The 18,376-nt window shown below is 31.4% G+C and overlaps 3 protein-coding genes and 1 non-coding gene across 9 annotated transcripts; 2 read left to right on the forward strand and 2 right to left on the reverse strand.

Moving 5' to 3' along the window:
- LOC109355845 (60S acidic ribosomal protein P1-like) lies at window positions 1,592-3,160 on the forward strand. 2 transcript variants are annotated; one of them, XM_019599084.1, is made up of 4 exons: window positions 1,592-1,610; window positions 1,779-1,854; window positions 2,157-2,369; window positions 2,466-3,160. In XM_019599084.1, the coding sequence occupies exons 2-4, from the start codon at window positions 1,786-1,788 to the stop codon at window positions 2,517-2,519; spliced, it is 336 nt and encodes a 111-aa protein (XP_019454629.1). In that variant the 5' UTR covers window positions 1,592-1,610; window positions 1,779-1,785; the 3' UTR covers window positions 2,520-3,160. The 2 variants fall into 2 exon arrangements, with proteins under 2 accessions (XP_019454629.1, XP_019454628.1); XM_019599083.1 differs by having other exon boundaries at window positions 2,157-3,160.
- LOC109355844 (granule-bound starch synthase 1, chloroplastic/amyloplastic-like) lies at window positions 3,069-7,171 on the reverse strand. The gene is made up of 14 exons (XM_019599082.1): window positions 7,061-7,171; window positions 6,174-6,541; window positions 5,991-6,071; window positions 5,797-5,895; window positions 5,637-5,726; window positions 5,352-5,415; window positions 5,161-5,261; window positions 4,936-5,045; window positions 4,611-4,854; window positions 4,266-4,442; window positions 3,970-4,161; window positions 3,784-3,870; window positions 3,550-3,678; window positions 3,069-3,401 (listed from the first exon to the last, which is right to left on the reverse strand). The coding sequence occupies exons 2-14, from the start codon at window positions 6,525-6,527 to the stop codon at window positions 3,285-3,287; spliced, it is 1,845 nt and encodes a 614-aa protein (XP_019454627.1). The 5' UTR covers window positions 6,528-6,541; window positions 7,061-7,171; the 3' UTR covers window positions 3,069-3,284.
- Window positions 7,407-7,478, reverse strand: TRNAC-GCA. The gene has a single exon. It is a non-coding gene; the product is annotated as a tRNA-Cys (tRNA).
- On the forward strand, window positions 13,826-18,215 carry LOC109357312 (metal tolerance protein 1-like). Of its 5 annotated transcripts, none has more exons than XM_019601191.1 (3): window positions 13,827-13,995; window positions 16,752-17,368; window positions 17,441-18,215. In XM_019601191.1, exons 2-3 carry the CDS (start codon window positions 16,752-16,754, stop codon window positions 18,006-18,008), a joined length of 1,185 nt encoding a protein of 394 aa, XP_019456736.1. In that variant the 5' UTR covers window positions 13,827-13,995; the 3' UTR covers window positions 18,009-18,215. The 5 variants fall into 5 exon arrangements, with proteins under 5 accessions (XP_019456733.1, XP_019456736.1, XP_019456738.1 ...); XM_019601193.1 differs by having other exon boundaries at window positions 13,828-13,995; window positions 16,752-17,350; XM_019601188.1 differs by having other exon boundaries at window positions 13,826-13,995; window positions 16,752-18,215.

The raw sequence follows: 18,376 nt of genomic DNA on the forward strand, positions 1-18,376 counted from the left end.
TACTCAAAGTATGAGGGAAATATTGAATTATCTTATCACATTCATCCCTAATCCAATTCCCCCATATATGAAATGAACCCTTACCCTATATACAACTTTTTCACCACTTAACTAACACTTGAAGTTCTTAAGCTGTGTGTATATAGGCCTATCACACAAATGGAATCTATCACTTTCTAGTTTCTAATTCTCGTGGTTGAAGAATGCGGTCAATATGCGGTCAAATGTTTGTTCTTACTTGCTAGTGAAGCTCACTTGATTTTGGAACCTTGTTGAAAGAAACATATTCATACCAATGTGAGTGGATTCTGTAGGTAACTCCAAGGAGATGGAGAAGGGACCTTCTTTTGTAGTGGCCATACATGTGGATATGAGTGTTAATGACATCATGTATTTTCGTTGAAGCAATGTAATTATTTATATTCTTTTGGACCATTACGTCATGTGCATTTCATTCACTCACCAACAATGGGTTGATTTAATAATGTAATGCCTCATGCATGTATGATATTAAATTCAAGGTTAAATGTAAAATTCCTAGTAACGATAGTGATTAGTAGGGTCAATCACTCACTCTATATGAAATTAGTTCCTTAGGTAAGGATGATGAAATATCCTTGTTTATGTTAGATTTATTCAAGTGTGAAATCTCACATTAGATACGAGGGAGAAGAGTGAAAGAATTTATAAGTGAAAAAGACTCATGAAACTAATGTTTTAAAGTTTTGGTTCAAGACATGAGGTTTTACTTGTGACTCTCTATTCTTCTCATATCAAATTAACAATGGAACTCCCCTTTTAAAAAAGAAAATATTTTATCTATTACTATCTAAGTATGAAAATATCTGCCAGACCACTTAAGGATATGCTTAGATGGTGAATACTGAATACCTCAGATGAATTACTCCGGACCACATTAGTATGTTTTGTTTTGAGTTTAAATTCATTTGTCCCTGGTATAATCATTTTAGCCTTTATGTACCCAAAAATAGTATATAACTTAATCCAGTTGTTATTTTAGCCTTTATGTACCCAAAAATAGTATATAACTTAATCCAGTTGTTATTTTAGCCTTCAACTTTATACAATATCTAAGGATCCATCAAACTCTAATACTATCCGACCAACCCATTTTTAATATTTGATATAAAGTTTTCAATGGTATAGAAATACTTAGGTTTATACTATGTTAAAAAACTATGAAGTTGTTTGTGCCTACAACATCATTTTGACAATAGTAGAAAAACCCAAGCAGCATGCTTTTATACCCCAGAGGCGCATCCTGCCACATCCAAACAATTCAGTGAATCAATTAAAATGAAATATTTTCCCATAACTTAAAAAACATTTTGTCACTATATACATATTTTAGAATTAAAAACTGTAAAATGTGTTATTTTTTAGAAAATGTTTTGTCACTAGATACATATTATCTGAGAATAAAGCATTGGGTAATAGGGCTCTAACTTATAATGGGCCTACGAATGTGAGGCCCGTAAATTTATTTTTCTTACCCCTTCAAAATTTAACTTTGAAACAAATCCTCGAATTTTATTGCATTTGTTTTTGCATTTTACAACAGTAATTATCTCTGATCTCATTTCCTTGAGGTAACCCACTTCCCCAATTTTATTTCTATTTAAAATAATGAAAACTTACATACCGCATTACGATAATTTATTAATTAAATTGAAGTTTTTTCTTATTTTTCCCCATTATTTGAATGATATTTTTTTATTAGCATTTTATTCATTGAATTGTTTGTTTTTTATATATAGGTTGAAAATGTCTCTAGGAGAGGTTGCTTGCAGTTACTCGCTCACGATTCTTCACGATGATAACATTTTTGTTACTGTATTCTTTTTGGAATCCCCATCAATATAACGAATATTTATTTTAATTTGAGTTATTTCATATCATTGATCAATCTTGTAATGTCACAATTGAAGGGGAATTGGGATTTTGGGAAAGAAAAAAAACTTTTTCTTTAAATACTAATTGGGCACAATCCATTTTCCCTCTTGGCATTGATTTGGAATCAATTTTTATAAACTAGGGAAGTGGGATTTGGATCAATTTTGCTACACTAGGGAAGTGGAATTAAAATCTATTTAAATCTTGGATGATGATTTTCTCCTGAAGTTATTGTTAATTAGGGTGATAAGATCTCATCCTTGTTGAAAGCAGCAAATGTTGAAGTTGAAGCTTATTGGCCAAGTTTATTTGCTAAGCTTGCTGAGAAGCGGAGTATTGGGGATTTGATATCGAGTGCGGCAGGAGGTGGAGCTCCCGTCGCTGTTGCAGCCCCAGCAGCTGCTGTAGGTGCTGGCAGTGCCGCTGCCGCTTATGCAGCTCGTACTGAGGAGAAGGTAGTTTTGTTGAAGAAGTTGATCCTATTGTTGTTGTTGAACTCTGTATTCTGGCTGTTGGTTATCTAATTGGCATTTTTGTTGCAATTTTTATAGGAAGAACCAAAGGCAGAGAGTGATGACAAAATGGGATTCAGCTTGTTTGATTAGGGGCACTTTCAGTATGATCTATTCTATTTTTATATTAAGTGATAGGTAGTTTTACTCTGTAGATCTCTCTTAGGTCTCAAATTTGTGTTGCATAATTATTTTTTGCAATGCTATGAACTTAGGAATTCTATATTGTAATCCATTTTGAGTATTTGACAGTTGAAGTGGAGGAATATTTTTGTCTCTTCCTCTATTTCCAGTTTCTACTACTAATCAATTTCATGCCTAACTGGTCGAATTTTATTCATTTTCGGCATTTACATGTGAGTAATGTTAAATCCACCTACTGTTTAGAAGGATAGGCTGAAACTGGATGAGTTAGAACTGAGAAGTGTTCTTTATATATATACACATACATATAATGGGATGAAAAGTAGGTAAAAACTCTTAAATGTTGTGCCTTGTGCCAATGCTATTTCAGGTTGTGGTTATCATGAGTAATCATATGGTACTTAAGGGTATACATAAGAAAAGACACAAGCTGCAAGGCCTTGTTATTCTAGTATCGCCTGTATTGTCACCTAAATTTAAACATGTATACTGTTAATCTTGAAAACATCCACTTATTAATACACAAGTAGTGAAAACCATCACTCCTTAATTGTGATGGATTGCCCTGATTTCTCTACATCGCTTTGTTTGTAATTAAAGCAACCTTCTCTCATTAAATTTTAACAAAAAAATGGAAGTAGAATACAAGCTTAACTCAAAATGTCATGCTGGAAAATTCACCAGAATTCAGTGTAGCTGAAGCTTCTCTCATGTTTATGGAGTTGCCACGTTTTCCTTTGCTTGTGGTGCAATTTCTTCGCCATCAATTCCTGGTTCACTGCCAGGAACTCCCAAGCCTAGCAGTACTTCCTCCCACTTCTTAGCAGGTCCCTAAACCCCAAAGCAAAATTCAGTTAATCTGGTTATGGAGAGAGATTTAGTACAAATTTGTCGCTTCACAATTGTATATATAAGTATATAATATATATAATCCTATTATAGTTTTTTGCTATGTTAAGTAGTATCTGCTATCACTCACCTTCCATGAAAGATCTTGAGCCATGCAATTCTTGATAATTTCTCTAAAAGCTGGAGTTCCATGAACTGCAAGAGCCCTTTTTACAGTCTTAGCCAGAGCATCTACATCAGCAGGATCCACAGCTTCACACTGAAGCACAATATTAAAAAATTAAAAAATAACGGTTAGCTCATATTAATGAAGCTACTGTAGTATGGACACACTTGCAGATTAAAAACAAATGGCACATATTACTTCAACATTGAAAGCACCCATCTGAAATCCTGTGAAACCTTCTTTGACTGTGTCAACTAGTCCACCAGTTGAGGCAACAAGAGGTACCTAGCAGTGAGGAACAGATGTCGCTTTATGATTAGAGAAAATCTAATGGTAGGAAAAGTTTCCAAGGATTGAAAGATTGTGCAAAGCAAGAATGTTTACAGTTCCATAGCGCATAGCTTGTAATTGAATAAGACCACAAGGCTCAAATCTGCTAGGAATCAATATAAAATCAGCTCCGGCGATTATCATATGAGCTAGGGGAACATTAAATTTCGCCACTCCTCTGGCCTTGTCAGGGTATGATACTTCAAGCTGCTGAAGTTGCTTTTCCATTTGTTTTTTACCTGTTCCCTAAGACAATACAATAACAGGTTTAAATTAGATTCATTGCTCCTTTACTGATGTAAGAAGGTTTCAACTTTCAACACAGTGTGTTCCCTTTATTTTATACTCACAAGGGCTACTATCTGAACATTCTCCTCAATAAATTGGGGAATGGCTTCTACAAGAATATCAGAACCTTTTTGCTCTTCAAGCCTACCAATGAAACATATGATAGGAATATTTCTGTCTACTGGCAATCCAACTTCTGCTTGTAGGGCTTCTTTCAAAAGAGCCTTTCCTTCCAACACCTAAGTAGAGTAGGATATTAAAATTTTGTCTTGTTATACAAAGAAAATAAAAGGTAGGTGTGAGATAGAGTAAAGTGCATCATACAGTGTGAAAATTTTCATAAAACTCTTTTCTTATGAGCCATTACAAAATAGAGAGATAATTTAACTCTTAGACATGATTCTTACAGTTGCAGCAGTGTATTTGACAGTTATGTATTTATCAGTGGTAGGATTCCACTCTTGAACATCCATGCCATTCACAATTCCAATAATACCATTTTTGCGAATGATGTTGTCCAACTCCACCCCTTTATCCGGTCCCGACACTAGTTCCTGAGCATAATATGGGCTTACAGTCAACACCTGGTGTGATTCTATAATTCCAGCTTTCATCCAATTGATTTTTCTTCCAATCACTGGTTTAACATGCCTGCAAAATCAGAATAATGTGAAGTAATTAAAGTTTGTAATTGTCTATGTTATAGTGACAACTCAATGATGAGAAACATACCCATCAAGGAAGTCAAAGGAGCTTTTAAATTGGTCAGGGAGATTGAGAAGTGAAAAGTCAACGAACGGAAATCTGCCTTGGTAAGCAATGTTGTGGATACAAAATACAACCTGATAATAGCAGCAACCACAGAGAATTTTTGAACAGCTTGAAATGATTATGAATGACAGAATAGGTAAATAGCTAACAGTAGCAGTAGAAAAAACCAGTGTGATTTAGACCTACTCGAGCGTTCTTGAAAATTCCGAATGGTTGGTATATAGTTTTCATGTAGCAGGGGAGAAGAGCAGTGTGCCAATCATTTGCAATGAAAATAACATCTTCGCCTGAATAGCGAAAATTAAGACATCTTGCTTAAAAGATCTGATGTTAGCTTTGAGGAGTTTCATCTGTGATATTGGTACTTTAGTACTTACCATATGGTCCAGAGAAATATTTACTGCCCTTAAGATTCAGAACCCTTGGTGCTAGCAGAGCTGCCTACAAGATTAATTCAGAGAAAAGATAAGGGAAGGCCTGCTGAGTTAAGAAACATGAGGTCAAATGTGTATATATACAGACATATTAGGTGGTGATATGTTATTACAGAGATATATATTACTTAACCCATGGTACAATTCGAATAAGGTAGCATTGCTGCACTGAGAAATATCCGAGAACAAAAATCTCGTGCACTAACAAGGATAGGGAGGATATAGCACCTGACAGAAGAGGCTGAATCGTAGTTGATTATCTTCGTAATCATCTCCAGCTGCAGGTCCATAAAGTTTGGTTCCGCTTTTGCCCCAGACCTTGAAGTTCACTCATCAATAAGTTTCTGAAATAAAAAAGTATAGCTGAAAAACATAGCAACATTCCAACCTTTTCAAGAAATACAGGATGATCAACAAAGACGCGATCAACTCCTCTTTTATAGCAATGAAAGAAGCCAACTTTTTCAGTTCTATTTCCTACTTTTACCTGCAATAAGCAAATTATAGATAATGAACTTAAATATACAAGCACATGTGTGTACAAACTTCCTCTAGGAAGATGAAGATCTCATAATGATATACCTCAGCTACAACACTTGTATCCCATGCATCTTTGTACTGGTCGTAACGCGGAGCAATGGTCATAACGCGATGTCCATTAGCCTAAACAAGGATTAATTAGAAGGAGTGTTGCTCTCACTGAACCCCAAATATCCCAAATCAGCATAACTATATACTATAATAAAGCAATAAGATTAATCTTACTGCCAAAGCTGGTGGCAGACCTCCAAGAACATCTCCTAACCCTCCAGTTTTGCTCCATGGACCAACCTCAGTTCCCACAAATATCAAATTCATGCCACATATGATTGTGCCTGTATGCCTAATATTCTTGCTTTGAAGTTTTTTCTTCCTAGCTTCTGCTGAATTCACTTTGATTGGTGTTCTATTTCGCAGTACATCCACTATGTTCAAAATTCTAAGTCCATTATGAGTATTGATTTGATTTTGATATTGAAGTCTCATTGGTGCAGTTTTAGGATCATATGATATAGTTGGTCCATAATGGAGCTGAGAATTTCTGGAGACTGAGTTGCTTGAAGCAGTCACTGTTGCCATCTTTGATACTTATTCTGAATAAGAAAAATTCCAGACTATAGTCGTAAATAAAATTACTGTGTCCTACTACATTTGTACTATAAGGTATTATGAGTTCAAAGTTCGCTAGTAATTGAGAATAGAGTAATCCTAGCAAAACATATTTTTCAACAGATTCTTTATTATTCTGTGGAGTTTATGTTGTACTCACTAAATACAAACTGAATAAAGTGTGTTAACAAGAGTATTAGAAAAAGAATTTAATAGTATACACCAAACGTGTAAGTGTGATTTATACTGTCAGCAAATCATCCACCAATTGTATGTTAATCATCACTGACTCTCAAACAAAAGTAATACAAATCAATGGTGGATGATATATCGGTTGTGTAAAAAACTTTACACTGACAGTGTATAGATTTTAAACACAAAATGCAGTCAATGTGACTCAATAAAAGCAGTTAGACACATTTAATGAGCAAGACTAAACTTATGATTAAAGAAAAGAGAAGAAAAAAACAGTTAAAGACTACAAACTTAGAATTGGAACTAACCAGCCAGTGGAAGAACTATTATTCTATTTTCTGTTGCTTCTAAAGGTTGCACATGAGGCTGCAACATTTGTAGCGTACACTAATAATAATTCTAAAGTAGCTGGCCTTAACCTTCCACGTGGCAACCATAGAATGAATCATATGTCCTGCTTCCCTTAGACACCTTAGATTTTATTAGAGGCTTATAACATATATTTTGAGATTTCAGAAGCTTGGTGGGGCCCGGTTGCTGCGGTTCCCATCAATAATTGGACTATGCCACTTGTGTTGAGTAAAGCATTAAGAACATGTTTTTTTCCTTGCAAAACTAGTTGAAAATTGGAAATTATAAAATAAAATATAAAAAAGGGCCCAACCGGGTTCGAACCGGTGACCTCTTGATCTGCAGTCAAATGCTCTACCACTGAGCTATGGACCCAATTTGATTTTACAGTGAAATTATAAATTAGATATACAAAACATTTGGTATAGAACCAAAACTATGGAATAATTTCGTAGCATTATCATATTGATCTTGATTAGTTTCTGAAATAATTAAATGATTTTAAAAAATTTATTACAATGGAATCAATAATCGGATAGAAATATTCAATCGCATCAAAATATATTCCTTTTCAAATGTTTGCATTGTTTATAAATATTATTTGAGTATCTATATCTTTTTTTATAAAGTATGTATATCAATTGTTACTAATGAATGAAGTTTTCAAAATTAAATTTAATAAATTTCGAGTTTAGTTCAATGAATAAGAATACAGAAAGAGAAATACCTGTTAACCAGAAATAAATAAGTGTTCAAATATGAAATAACTAACTGCCCAAATATATAATATAATTCATAACCTCTCGCTTTACATTTGCTCCAAATGGTTTGAAGTATGTTGTAATTAGATAATTTATATACAAATATCCAAGTCGTTTTCTTTTAGATCTAAGACTAGGAAAGTGTATAACATAATAAATGTGGATTTAATATCTATACACTGACATTATAAGAGTTTTTTATATTGTCAGTAATCTTCTAGCATTGATTTGTTAATCATCATTTACTCTTAAACAAAAGTAATACAAATCAATAGTAGATGATGTATTAACAATGTAAAAAACTTTACTCAGTGCTTAGATTTTAAACTCAATAAATATTATATGAAAAGATGAAAATATCAATGTTAAAATCACAAAATTTAAATATTTCTAATTACAAATTAAATATTTTTATATTGATCTCTACTTGACTTCAAATTTTGAAATCAATAAATGATCAACTCGTTGTCAAGGTTATTAAACATTTCACGCTTAATATAAAACAATTTATAATCATTCATCCATGCATCTCTTATTTCATTATGAAATCTCATTTTCTACAATCTTGAATAGGCTCTTTCTACAACTGATGTGACAAAATGTAAAATCATTACTAACTACAAAAAGATTATAATCTAATACATAAAAATATATTTTGTATTTTCAACTAACTTATCTGAAAGATTATTGATTCCTATGAAAAGCAGCAAATTTAAAATGCTATGAATATCATGATGATGGAAGTTTCAACTTCATTATTAAGATGAATTATCACTAAATCAGTTGAACAAAAATCACATGGACAAAATTTTACAATCAAATAATTAGGAAGTATATTTAAATTTTTAAGAAGGTAAAATTTATAATGAGTTATTGAAAGTTTTTATGATTTTTAAAAAGATATCAAGTAATTCTTTAAAAACTAGATTTCAAAATATTTTTTTTAAAAGTTACAAATCTATTAAATTTTCATTTATCGAATGTATCTAAGTGTTATTGATTGAGTTAAAAAAGTAAAAATTACTTGAAAAATTACAAGAGGTGTTATTGAAAAATATACAAAGTTAGAAGTTTACAATTATTCATATACTCTATAACTTTAAGCTAGTTTTGCTATAAAGAAAAAGGAGAATAATGTATCTCCTTATATAAGGAGATAACTTATCTCATCTAGCCAGTAAAAATGTGATATGTGTGCTATTTTGTTTATTTTTTAAAATATTTTTATAGAAAATGATGAAACATGACACATGTCATGATTTCATTGGCAGGAGGAGATAACTTATCTCCTTATACAAGGAGATACTCCATTCCCAAAAAAAAGATATATACACTAATAGTATAAGAGTTTTTAACTGATATTACAGCACCAATGATTCGCGGTAAGGAGAGGAATGTTAAAGATCTGAATCTTTTTGTTTTGATAATTTGCTGAAAACTTAATTTACCAACATAAATACTGCCTAACCTTCTAACAGGAGGATTTATCTGGCGCATCTTTTAATAGGTTTGGAGTATTCTCCAATAGGAGAGTGAACTACTTGCTCAAATCTTAATAAGTGACACCAATAAAATTTAAGGTTTTAGATTTAATATTATTTTTTTAGAATTGGACTCTTCATTTCTTTAATACTGAAGATGGTCTCATTTCAGATGTGGTTGGGATCCTTTTTGGAATAAAGAGTATAGTATTGGTCTCTGACATGTGGTAAAAAAAAATTAAAGGTCCATATTAAAAGTTATTTTTTAATTAAATAAATAAAAACTTAAAAAAACTATTCCTCCCCTTTACATAATAAATTCCAATTACACTACAGAAATCTTTTGGGTAATATTTCATGACGAACTAAAATTAGATATTTTACGAATTGATTTACTATAACTATTTCAAATGTTTTTACTCAAAATTCTTACTATGATATTAATAAGATGTTGGTTGGGAGCATATTTGATGCCTCACAAAGTTATGTTATTATTTATAATTGGTTGAAAAAATGTATTTTTTTTACTAACTACAAACAGTGTTATATGCAGTGGTGACACACTTAATGGAATAGAAGATGTGCAACCATGTAAATGCTAAATATTTGATTTTTAAAATTAACATCTATTGGGAGGTATAATTATACACTCTAAAACTTACTTATAGGATGAGGAGATATCATTGGCTACACCGATAAAAAATGTTATCACCATGCTTGCTTACTTTAATAGCTTGGTTAATTCCGTTTAAAAGTTGACAGATTTTTAATTAACCCAAAACTATAATGGTTGACAAGCATTTACTACATGCTACCCAATTTTCTAAACAACAATACTATCAGAGATCATCACGACCCAAGTTGATCCTATATCAACACATTTATGGTGTTGTGCTCCAATGCCTACTGAATATTAATGTTGAGTTTGGGTTAGCTCATGTAGACTTATCTATTACTCGATTAAATATAATGTATTTCTTTTTAGATAAAGTTTTTTCAATATTATGACTATGTAATTATATATGAAAATTATATACGTATATATATATATATATATATATATATATATATATTTTGTAAATCATGAATATAGATGCAAAAAATATAATAAATGATATTTTAGACAAAAGATATATCATTATGATGTACACAATTAAATGTGTGACCATGGGTCGAGTCGGGTCAGGTTAATATCGTCTTTTACTCAACCTAAAATATATATTGAGTCTAATTTTTGAATTTGAACTCAACCCTAAACTTTACGAAACTCAACTATATTCAAACTCAGTCATGATTGAGTTAAACCAGACGAACAAATAATATTAAGTCCTGCTCACCCGTAATGAATATAAATGACAAGACCAATAGACTCTAATGTTTTTAAGTTTTTTTTGGGTTAAAATACGGTCACAATTATTAACAACAATCATCATGTGTTGATTGGGTTAGCCTAGTTGCTGAAAATCTTACATTAATTTAGACTATCTTATTTTTAATAAGAAGCCTATCACTAAAGCTTAACTAAAAAGTGCTGATGTGGATGATGTTTATTTGTGAATTCACACTATAAAGGAAAGCTCTACTGAAATTCAAACTTCTGTGGAGAAATCTCCTACAAAGTCTCATCTTATCTTATTTGAAGCATTTTTTGTATTATTAAGGGTATCCCTTACTTTATAAATAAGGAACTAATCTCTCCTAAAGTGTATGGTTATCCCTTCCAATAAGTCTTATTCCTAAAAATTAATTCTTTGACCTATTGATCTTTTTAAGATCTAATAGGAGTCGTAAGTCACTAGACCAACAACTTATTAATTATTATTTAAGCCATTTGTGAAGAGGGAAATTTGTGTGTTTTCATCCTTCTAAATGCCTCCACCCCTTTTAGTATTTTTCTTATACAAGAGAAAGATTAAAAACAAAAACTAAAGAATAGAGTACATGTCTATTTGTAGGATGTTGAGAGCTCATGATAGTGGTGCATCTTAGAGCTTTGGAGAGGCTTGTGAGGCTTGTGGAAACTCAAATTAAGTTTTGCCATGAAATTTCCCATCATGTTTCTGTCTCTAAAAATATGTTGAACACGAATCTACTAATTATTTTAAACAAATCAATGATGTTTTGACTAACTTGTTCTATATTAAATAATGAAATATGCATTTTGTCAATGATGATGTTGATTGCCTCAAGACAGTCATTCTCTAAATTTACGGCATAATAATCTTGGTTCCAAACCAACTCAAGCACTTGTTCTATAGCAAGCAAGTATACTAGGAGGAGAGACCCAATTCCAAACTTGCAAGAGAAGCCTGAAAGCCATTTTCCGTCCACATAACCCTTTTTTGTATTTATAGACAAGAAAAAATACTCCCAAATTAGTTAGATTTTAATATCTCTTTCATTAAAATCATCACATTATCCAGTCTGCTGTTTTTGTAACTCTCTTTTTTCTTTGTTGCAGGGGAAGAGTATGATTATTGTGTTTGAAATCAAGTTCTCAATTTTATGTTTTTATATCAAGTGAGCTATGAAGGTATTTGTCTAATTAATTTAGAAATAACTTATATTCACTTACCTAATTCAAACCGGACCTAATTTACTGATATTGGTACGCTGTTGTTGTTTAAAGTTAAGGCACAATCATTAAAATATTATTAAAGAATTAATTTTCTGATTAAAACATTCTTATTAATTTCCTAACTAAAATAATCACAATTTTCTAACTAAAAGAATTAGAAATAGATGTATTATAAAGAATGTTGGTGTTATTTCTATTATAGAAAACAATGTATAATCATAACTTAAATGATTTGAACATATATAAATGAGATGAGTACAAAGTACAAACCCATAAGAAAAGTGTATCAAATGAAAGTTAGTACATTTTAAGAGATTAATGTTTTGTTAATAAATATTTATTCTAAAACATTATGACCAAGAATGGGGCTGTATATGTTTGAGGGTGAGCAAATGCACACCATGAATATATATATTTTGAAAAATATTTATACCATTTATATTTCTACAAACCTCAACTTTAATTTTGAATGTAATATTTATGAAGTCTCAGTACAAAATTTATACACAATTGTTACATTATTCATAATTTATTTGTATTCTTTAAGAGTCAATGACGATTAAAAATAAATAGTGGATGATGAACTAACAATGTAGAAAACTCTTACATTGTCGGTACATTTAATTTTTTCTCTTTATTTTTCCGTGAAAAAAAATAATCATTAACAAATTGAATTAATTTATAATATTGTTGATATGCGATTTAAGAAATTTCATGATCGTTTCTCCGAAAAAATATCCATTTGTTTTTTATATGTCTTTTTCGAGTCTAGTCAATTTCTTCTTTAGTTTTGAGATGACAAAACTGATTGAATTTACAAAGTTTTATCCACACGAGTTTTGTTCAACTGATTTGACGATGTTTGACAATCAACCTGAGACTTACATCATTGATAAATAATATTGAATTTGCTTATCTGAAATAAATCAATAATCTTTTAGATAAGTTGGTTGAAAGTGAAAGATGCATTGTTTACTGATTATTTTATCTTCTTGTTAAGTTAGCAATACAATTTTAGAAATAATTTTCTAAACTATGAAAATTGTAACAAATATGTTGCGTAATCGAATAAGAGATGCATGAATGAATGTTTGTCTAGTGACTTATAATTAGCGATAAATGTTCAATAATATTGACGAACGAATTAATTATTCAACAATTTCAAAATATAAAATTATATATAAATTAATTAAAATTTATAATTTATTTAATTAATATATTTGTTTTTTGTAATTTTAACATTAAATTTTTATTTTTATAATTGATAATATAATATTTATTATTTAATTTTAAGCTATTTTGCACCTTACCTTTTGGCCCTATTACTGATTGTGACATCTTTAATACATGTAGTCAACCTAGTGAGGGGGATTTCAAAGTTTGATTGTTATTGTATTTTAGTAATTTTATATGGTAAAAAATAGGTATAAACATTATGAACATAAAATAAATATTAATTATTATTATAAAAAAGTATTTTAAATTAGTAAAATAATAATTTAAACAACTTCTTACCTCAAGTATGGATTTGAACGGGATAGTTAGTCAACTAACTAAATTACATATTTGGGAGAATTTTAATTTGAGGGTAATATGTATTTATTGTCAGTATAAATTTCTATTATTTATTTTTGTTGTATTATTTACCACCTATTTGTTTTTTTTAAAGAATCTGATCACGATTAACTTGTAAAAATATAATATAAATAAATAATAGATAATATATTAATTATATATAAATTTTTATAGCAAGATAGATAATTTAATAAATAGGTTTAATTGCTATAAAAGCCTGGCAAACGAACCCACGAGACCAAAGGAGCAGAAGGAGTTCAGTATTATCCTCTCAACTATTTATCTGTTTTATATCTCTCTGTTATTCTATTAAATAAATAATAAATCTCTATATCTTTTCTTATGTTGGGTATCGTATATACTCAAATCACGTGATCATAACGTATCAGAATCTGAACCTTCACTGTTTTTTTGTTTTCCAAAAGGGTTTTCCTTTTCTTTTACCTGAGGCATAAAAGTGCAGATAATCAGTCCTTGAACCCCAAGCTCAAAACCGAGTAAGTAGTACTACATTTTTTTTACAGTTTAATATTCAATAATATTACATTAATACCCATTTATTTGTTTCAATTACAATGAGTTTGTGTTGTTAATGACCCCTTTTGGTTTGTTTGAATGCTTTTGTTTGAGGCTGTGCTGAAACAGTTTGTTGTGGCCCTTATTGTGATAAAATTAAACCAGTGTTTCTTTAGCATGTGTTTTTTTTTTAAATTTAATGTTCTTTAACTGAACCCTTGTTTTTATGCTGTTGCAAGTTTTTGCCTTTTTTCTGCTAGGTTCCTTAGACTTGGTGTTGAGTACAGGACTTAAAAATTACCTAATGATTTAAATAATTGAGATATTTGCATTAATTTTATTTATTTATATGACCAATATTGTACTTTGGTGTAATGTAAGGAGTATCTTATAGCTATATATTAAGGACACCCTTGTTTCTGCTATCTGATCACTTGATTATGCAACTACTTTTGTTATTCAAGGATTCTAATTCCTAAGAAGTAATCTTGTTAGTTTTTCTTTCCCTTTGAATATTCTTTTTCTTGTACAAGGATGCCAATTTTTCATGATCTTATCACCATATGTTTTCAATTGAACTTTTGTGTTATGCATAAAAAGTGAATTGATCTTTATAACAAATCCATATACATTTTCCTGCATTTTTGAAACATTTCTTTTAATCTTAGCTTTGCAGCGTGAATGTAAATTTCTGTTTGACCTTGCAATTATTAAGACATCACTGGATGTTTGCCTGAATTAAAGCTCATCTTTCTTTAGAATTTTCTCACTTTCGAGTCTCTTCATTTTTGGCAAACAGTGGTGTAGACCATAGTTTTGCGCTTTAGTTGTGAGTTATGATCATCTAAACATAAGTAACTTGTTTGCTATTATTATATTAAATTGTTTATTTTGCAAAGGAACTCCAAACCCGGGCTTTGAATCTGTTTTACCATGCTTTATTGTCTGAACTAGTCAATTATAGAATTTAAAGGGGATTTTTTTTTATCAGATATGCATTATATTGTGTAAATTAATTAGCCAGTCAGTGTTGTCATTCTTCAACACAATTTAAACCTTTTAAGCTGGCTAGATATCATTAGGTTAACAATTTAATTTACTAATGCATGTTGTTTTTGCCCTTATATTTAGAAAGAATCGATCGGTTGTTACATTATAAAGTTGTCACTTTTATCAGTATTTGAACTGGGATTGCAATTGCATGCAGAGGCTTTCTGAGCCTTTCTGATTTGATGGATTAATAGTCACAATTTTTATTAGCCAATTCCTAATGCATCTTAAGCACAAATTTCATTTCATGGCCTATGCATTCTGTTACACACCCATACTCATTCCCTCCTATGGATTAATAGTCAAAGTGTTTTTTAATTCATTTTTTACTGTGGCTTTTATGTTTACTGTTTTTACTCCTTGCAGTCTAGCATTTAGACCCAAATATCCATTGAATTCAGACGAAATAGATCTTTGGTGGTTTTTATTTTGGTAGTTGTCAACAGAGGAAGTTGGATAAATTATAACTGTGTGGTAGCAATTTTAGTTTTAGAATTTTGGCTCCAATTGCAGTTGGAATTTAGGTTGAGAAGTTTACTAAGCAGTTATAGTATATTCCAAGTCTATATAAGTTAAAAGTTTATTGTACTTTTATCTATCAATTTACATACAAGTTGCATCCTTTTATTCAGTCTTTGTTTGAGTTTGTGTTCTGCCATGGTGAGAATCAATTTCTACAGTAGTCAAAAGGAATTTTCATATCTGTGATTATATTATCTACTCTCATTATTTAGCATCTGTGCTTTATGTTGCTTTTCAATGTTGTCAACAATGTTTTCCATGCCCATTAGTAGTTGGGAATATACACTGTGTAAGTACCCGGGTTTGAGGTCTATTTATTTTGCTTTCTATTATCATCTTTTTAGTATAGTTATGGTACAATTTTACTCAATTTGCTCAGCATAGCTTATGTTAAATACTTTTAACAAAAAAAGGAAATAGTGCAGTTTTCTCCTTCACGTAAAATGGTTTTATTTGACTGAGTATTTGTTCAGATTACTCATATTTTTCCCGTATGGATTCTAGAGTTTGTTAAATCATCTTGCTGTTGTTGATGATTTGTATTACATGAAATGGTGGAAAATTAAGCCAATAATTAAAGTTGGTGAACTATAAGAATTGGAAAATTTGTGGGAAGTTCATATATTTAATTATTTGATATTTGATTTATTTAATTTTTTGATATTTGATTTATTTAATTTTTAATATTTGATTAATTTAATTATATCATAGAGATTTGACAAATTTTTACGTTGGTTGTCAACTGTCTAACACAACTTTCCCCTTTTATCAAAGCTTGGTTGTTGTTGTAATTTGATTTTAAAAACTCCTCACCCAGTGGGAAAAAGCTTGGTTGTTGATTGATTTAGACAACCATGTTAACCAAAGATTGAAGAATCTATTCAAGAGTTCGAATGTTTATTTGGATGATCTATAAAGTCGTTACAACTAATGTAGGTCATAGATGTATAATGGTTGACAGTTGACACTGCTAGTTTTCTTATAGTTGCTTATTCTGATTCTACTTCTGGAGCAGTGTATCCTGAGATCAAATTGTTCCTAATATACTATACTTATTGATACCTGATATATACTATTTCCTTGTTTCATGTTTAATTATGAGAAGAGAGAATGCCCTTGTCAGATTTTTCTCCAACTCAAGAAATATTGCATTTTCATATTGCAGATGGAAGCACAAAGCTCTCAGGATGCCCAAGTTATTGAAGTCAGTGGAGATATTCTTCCTGGACGAAGTAAGATTTGTGCAGAAGTACCATGTGGGTTCGCAGATGCTGGATCCATCTCTAAGGAATCTGAAGAACGATCAACTTCCATGCGAAAGCTTTTGATGGCAGTGGTCCTTTGTGTTATTTTCATGGCTGTTGAAGTAGTTGGTGGCATCAAAGCTAACAGTCTTGCAATATTGACTGATGCAGCACATTTGCTTTCTGATGTTGCAGCCTTTGCCATCTCCTTATTTTCTTTATGGGCTGCTGGATGGGAAGCTACTCCCCGCCAGTCATATGGATTTTTCCGTATAGAGATTCTTGGTGCTTTGGTTTCTATCCAAATGATATGGTTGCTTGCTGGAATTCTGGTATACGAAGCCATTGCTAGAATCATTGCTGGTTCTGGCAAGGTGGATGGGTTTTTAATGTTTGCAGTTTCTACATTTGGTCTGGTGGTTAACATTGTCATGGCTTGTTTATTGGGGCATGATCATGGCCATGGCCATGGCCATGGACATGGACATGATCACGGCCATGGACATGATCACGGACATGGACATGATCACGGCCATGGACATCATGATCATGGGCATGATGGCCACAGCCATGGATTTTCAGTGTCTACCCATCATCATCACGATGTAAAGCACATAGTAACTGAGCACCATCATACTCATGATGTTGAAAAGCATTCAGGAGAAGCACACAGTCATGCTCACAAGGATGTCACTGAACCACTTCTTGGTGAATCAAAAGACGGGCCTAAGAAGAAAAAGCAATGGAACATAAATGTGCAGGGGGCTTATCTCCACGTACTCGGGGACTCTATTCAGAGTGTTGGGGTAATGATTGGTGGAGCAGTCATATGGTATAAGCCTGAATGGCAAATAGTTGATCTGATTTGCACTCTAATCTTTTCAGTAATTGTTTTGGGGACAACTATCAATATGCTGAGAAACATATTGGAAGTCCTGATGGAGAGCACGCCGCGTGAGATTGATGCTACTAAGCTCGAAAGAGGGCTGTTGGAGATGGAAGAAGTGGTGGCTGTTCATGAGCTGCATATATGGGCCATTACAGTTGGGAAGGTTTTGTTAGCTTGTCATGTTAAAATCAGACCTGAAGCAAATGCAGACCTGGTGCTGGACAAGGTTATAGACTACATCAAAAGGGTATATAACATCAGTCATGTAACCATACAGATAGAGCGCTAGTACAATTTCTTTTAATTTTTTCAGTTATGATTATGAATGGGAGTACGAGAAGTAGTTAGAATTGGGGCTGTGTTTCTAGAATTAAACTTTTTCTAAGACCATAATGTTTGGATATGTTTTTCTTTCCAGAAGTTTAAGAGTGAGGATATTTAGCATTAAATATTTGTTTGCCAAATTTACATGTTTATATGATATTATCTTCAACTAGTTTTATGGCGCTTGGTTTAGGTATTTTACTAAGTTCTTTGGAACTTCATTTGATGCCATTTGATACAAAGTTTGCCTAATTGTCTTGTTCAAGTACATGGATTATTACTTGTGAGACAAATTTGTCCCCTTTTACTGTGTTGAGCAATTGTTGTTGTGTT

The sequence above is a fragment of the Lupinus angustifolius genome, chromosome LG09, assembly GCF_001865875.1.
Source record: "Lupinus angustifolius cultivar Tanjil chromosome LG09, LupAngTanjil_v1.0, whole genome shotgun sequence".
NCBI lineage: Eukaryota > Viridiplantae > Streptophyta > Magnoliopsida > Fabales > Fabaceae > Lupinus > Lupinus angustifolius.

What these genes read in the sequence shown, in the direction of transcription:
- LOC109355844 (XM_019599082.1), bottom strand. Translation starts at nt 6,527, where the DNA reads ATGGCAACAGTGACTGCTTCAAGCAACTCAGTCTCCAGAAATTCTCAG. An exon ending in GATTCAGCCTCTTCTGTCAG is followed by an intron (nt 5,416 to 5,636) that starts GTGCTATATCCT and finishes TTAATCTTGTAG; the next exon opens with GCAGCTCTGCTAGCACCAAG. An exon ending in ATATTTCTCTGGACCATATG is followed by an intron (nt 5,262 to 5,351) that starts GTAAGTACTAAA and finishes TTCGCTATTCAG; the next exon opens with GCGAAGATGTTATTTTCATT.
- LOC109355845 (XM_019599083.1), top strand. Translation starts at nt 1,786, where the DNA reads ATGTCTCTAGGAGAGGTTGCTTGCAGTTACTCGCTCACGATTCTTCAC. An exon ending in ATGATAACATTTTTGTTACT is followed by an intron (nt 1,855 to 2,156) that starts GTATTCTTTTTG and finishes ATTGTTAATTAG; the next exon opens with GGTGATAAGATCTCATCCTT.
- LOC109357312 (XM_019601188.1), top strand. Translation starts at nt 16,752, where the DNA reads ATGGAAGCACAAAGCTCTCAGGATGCCCAAGTTATTGAAGTCAGTGGA.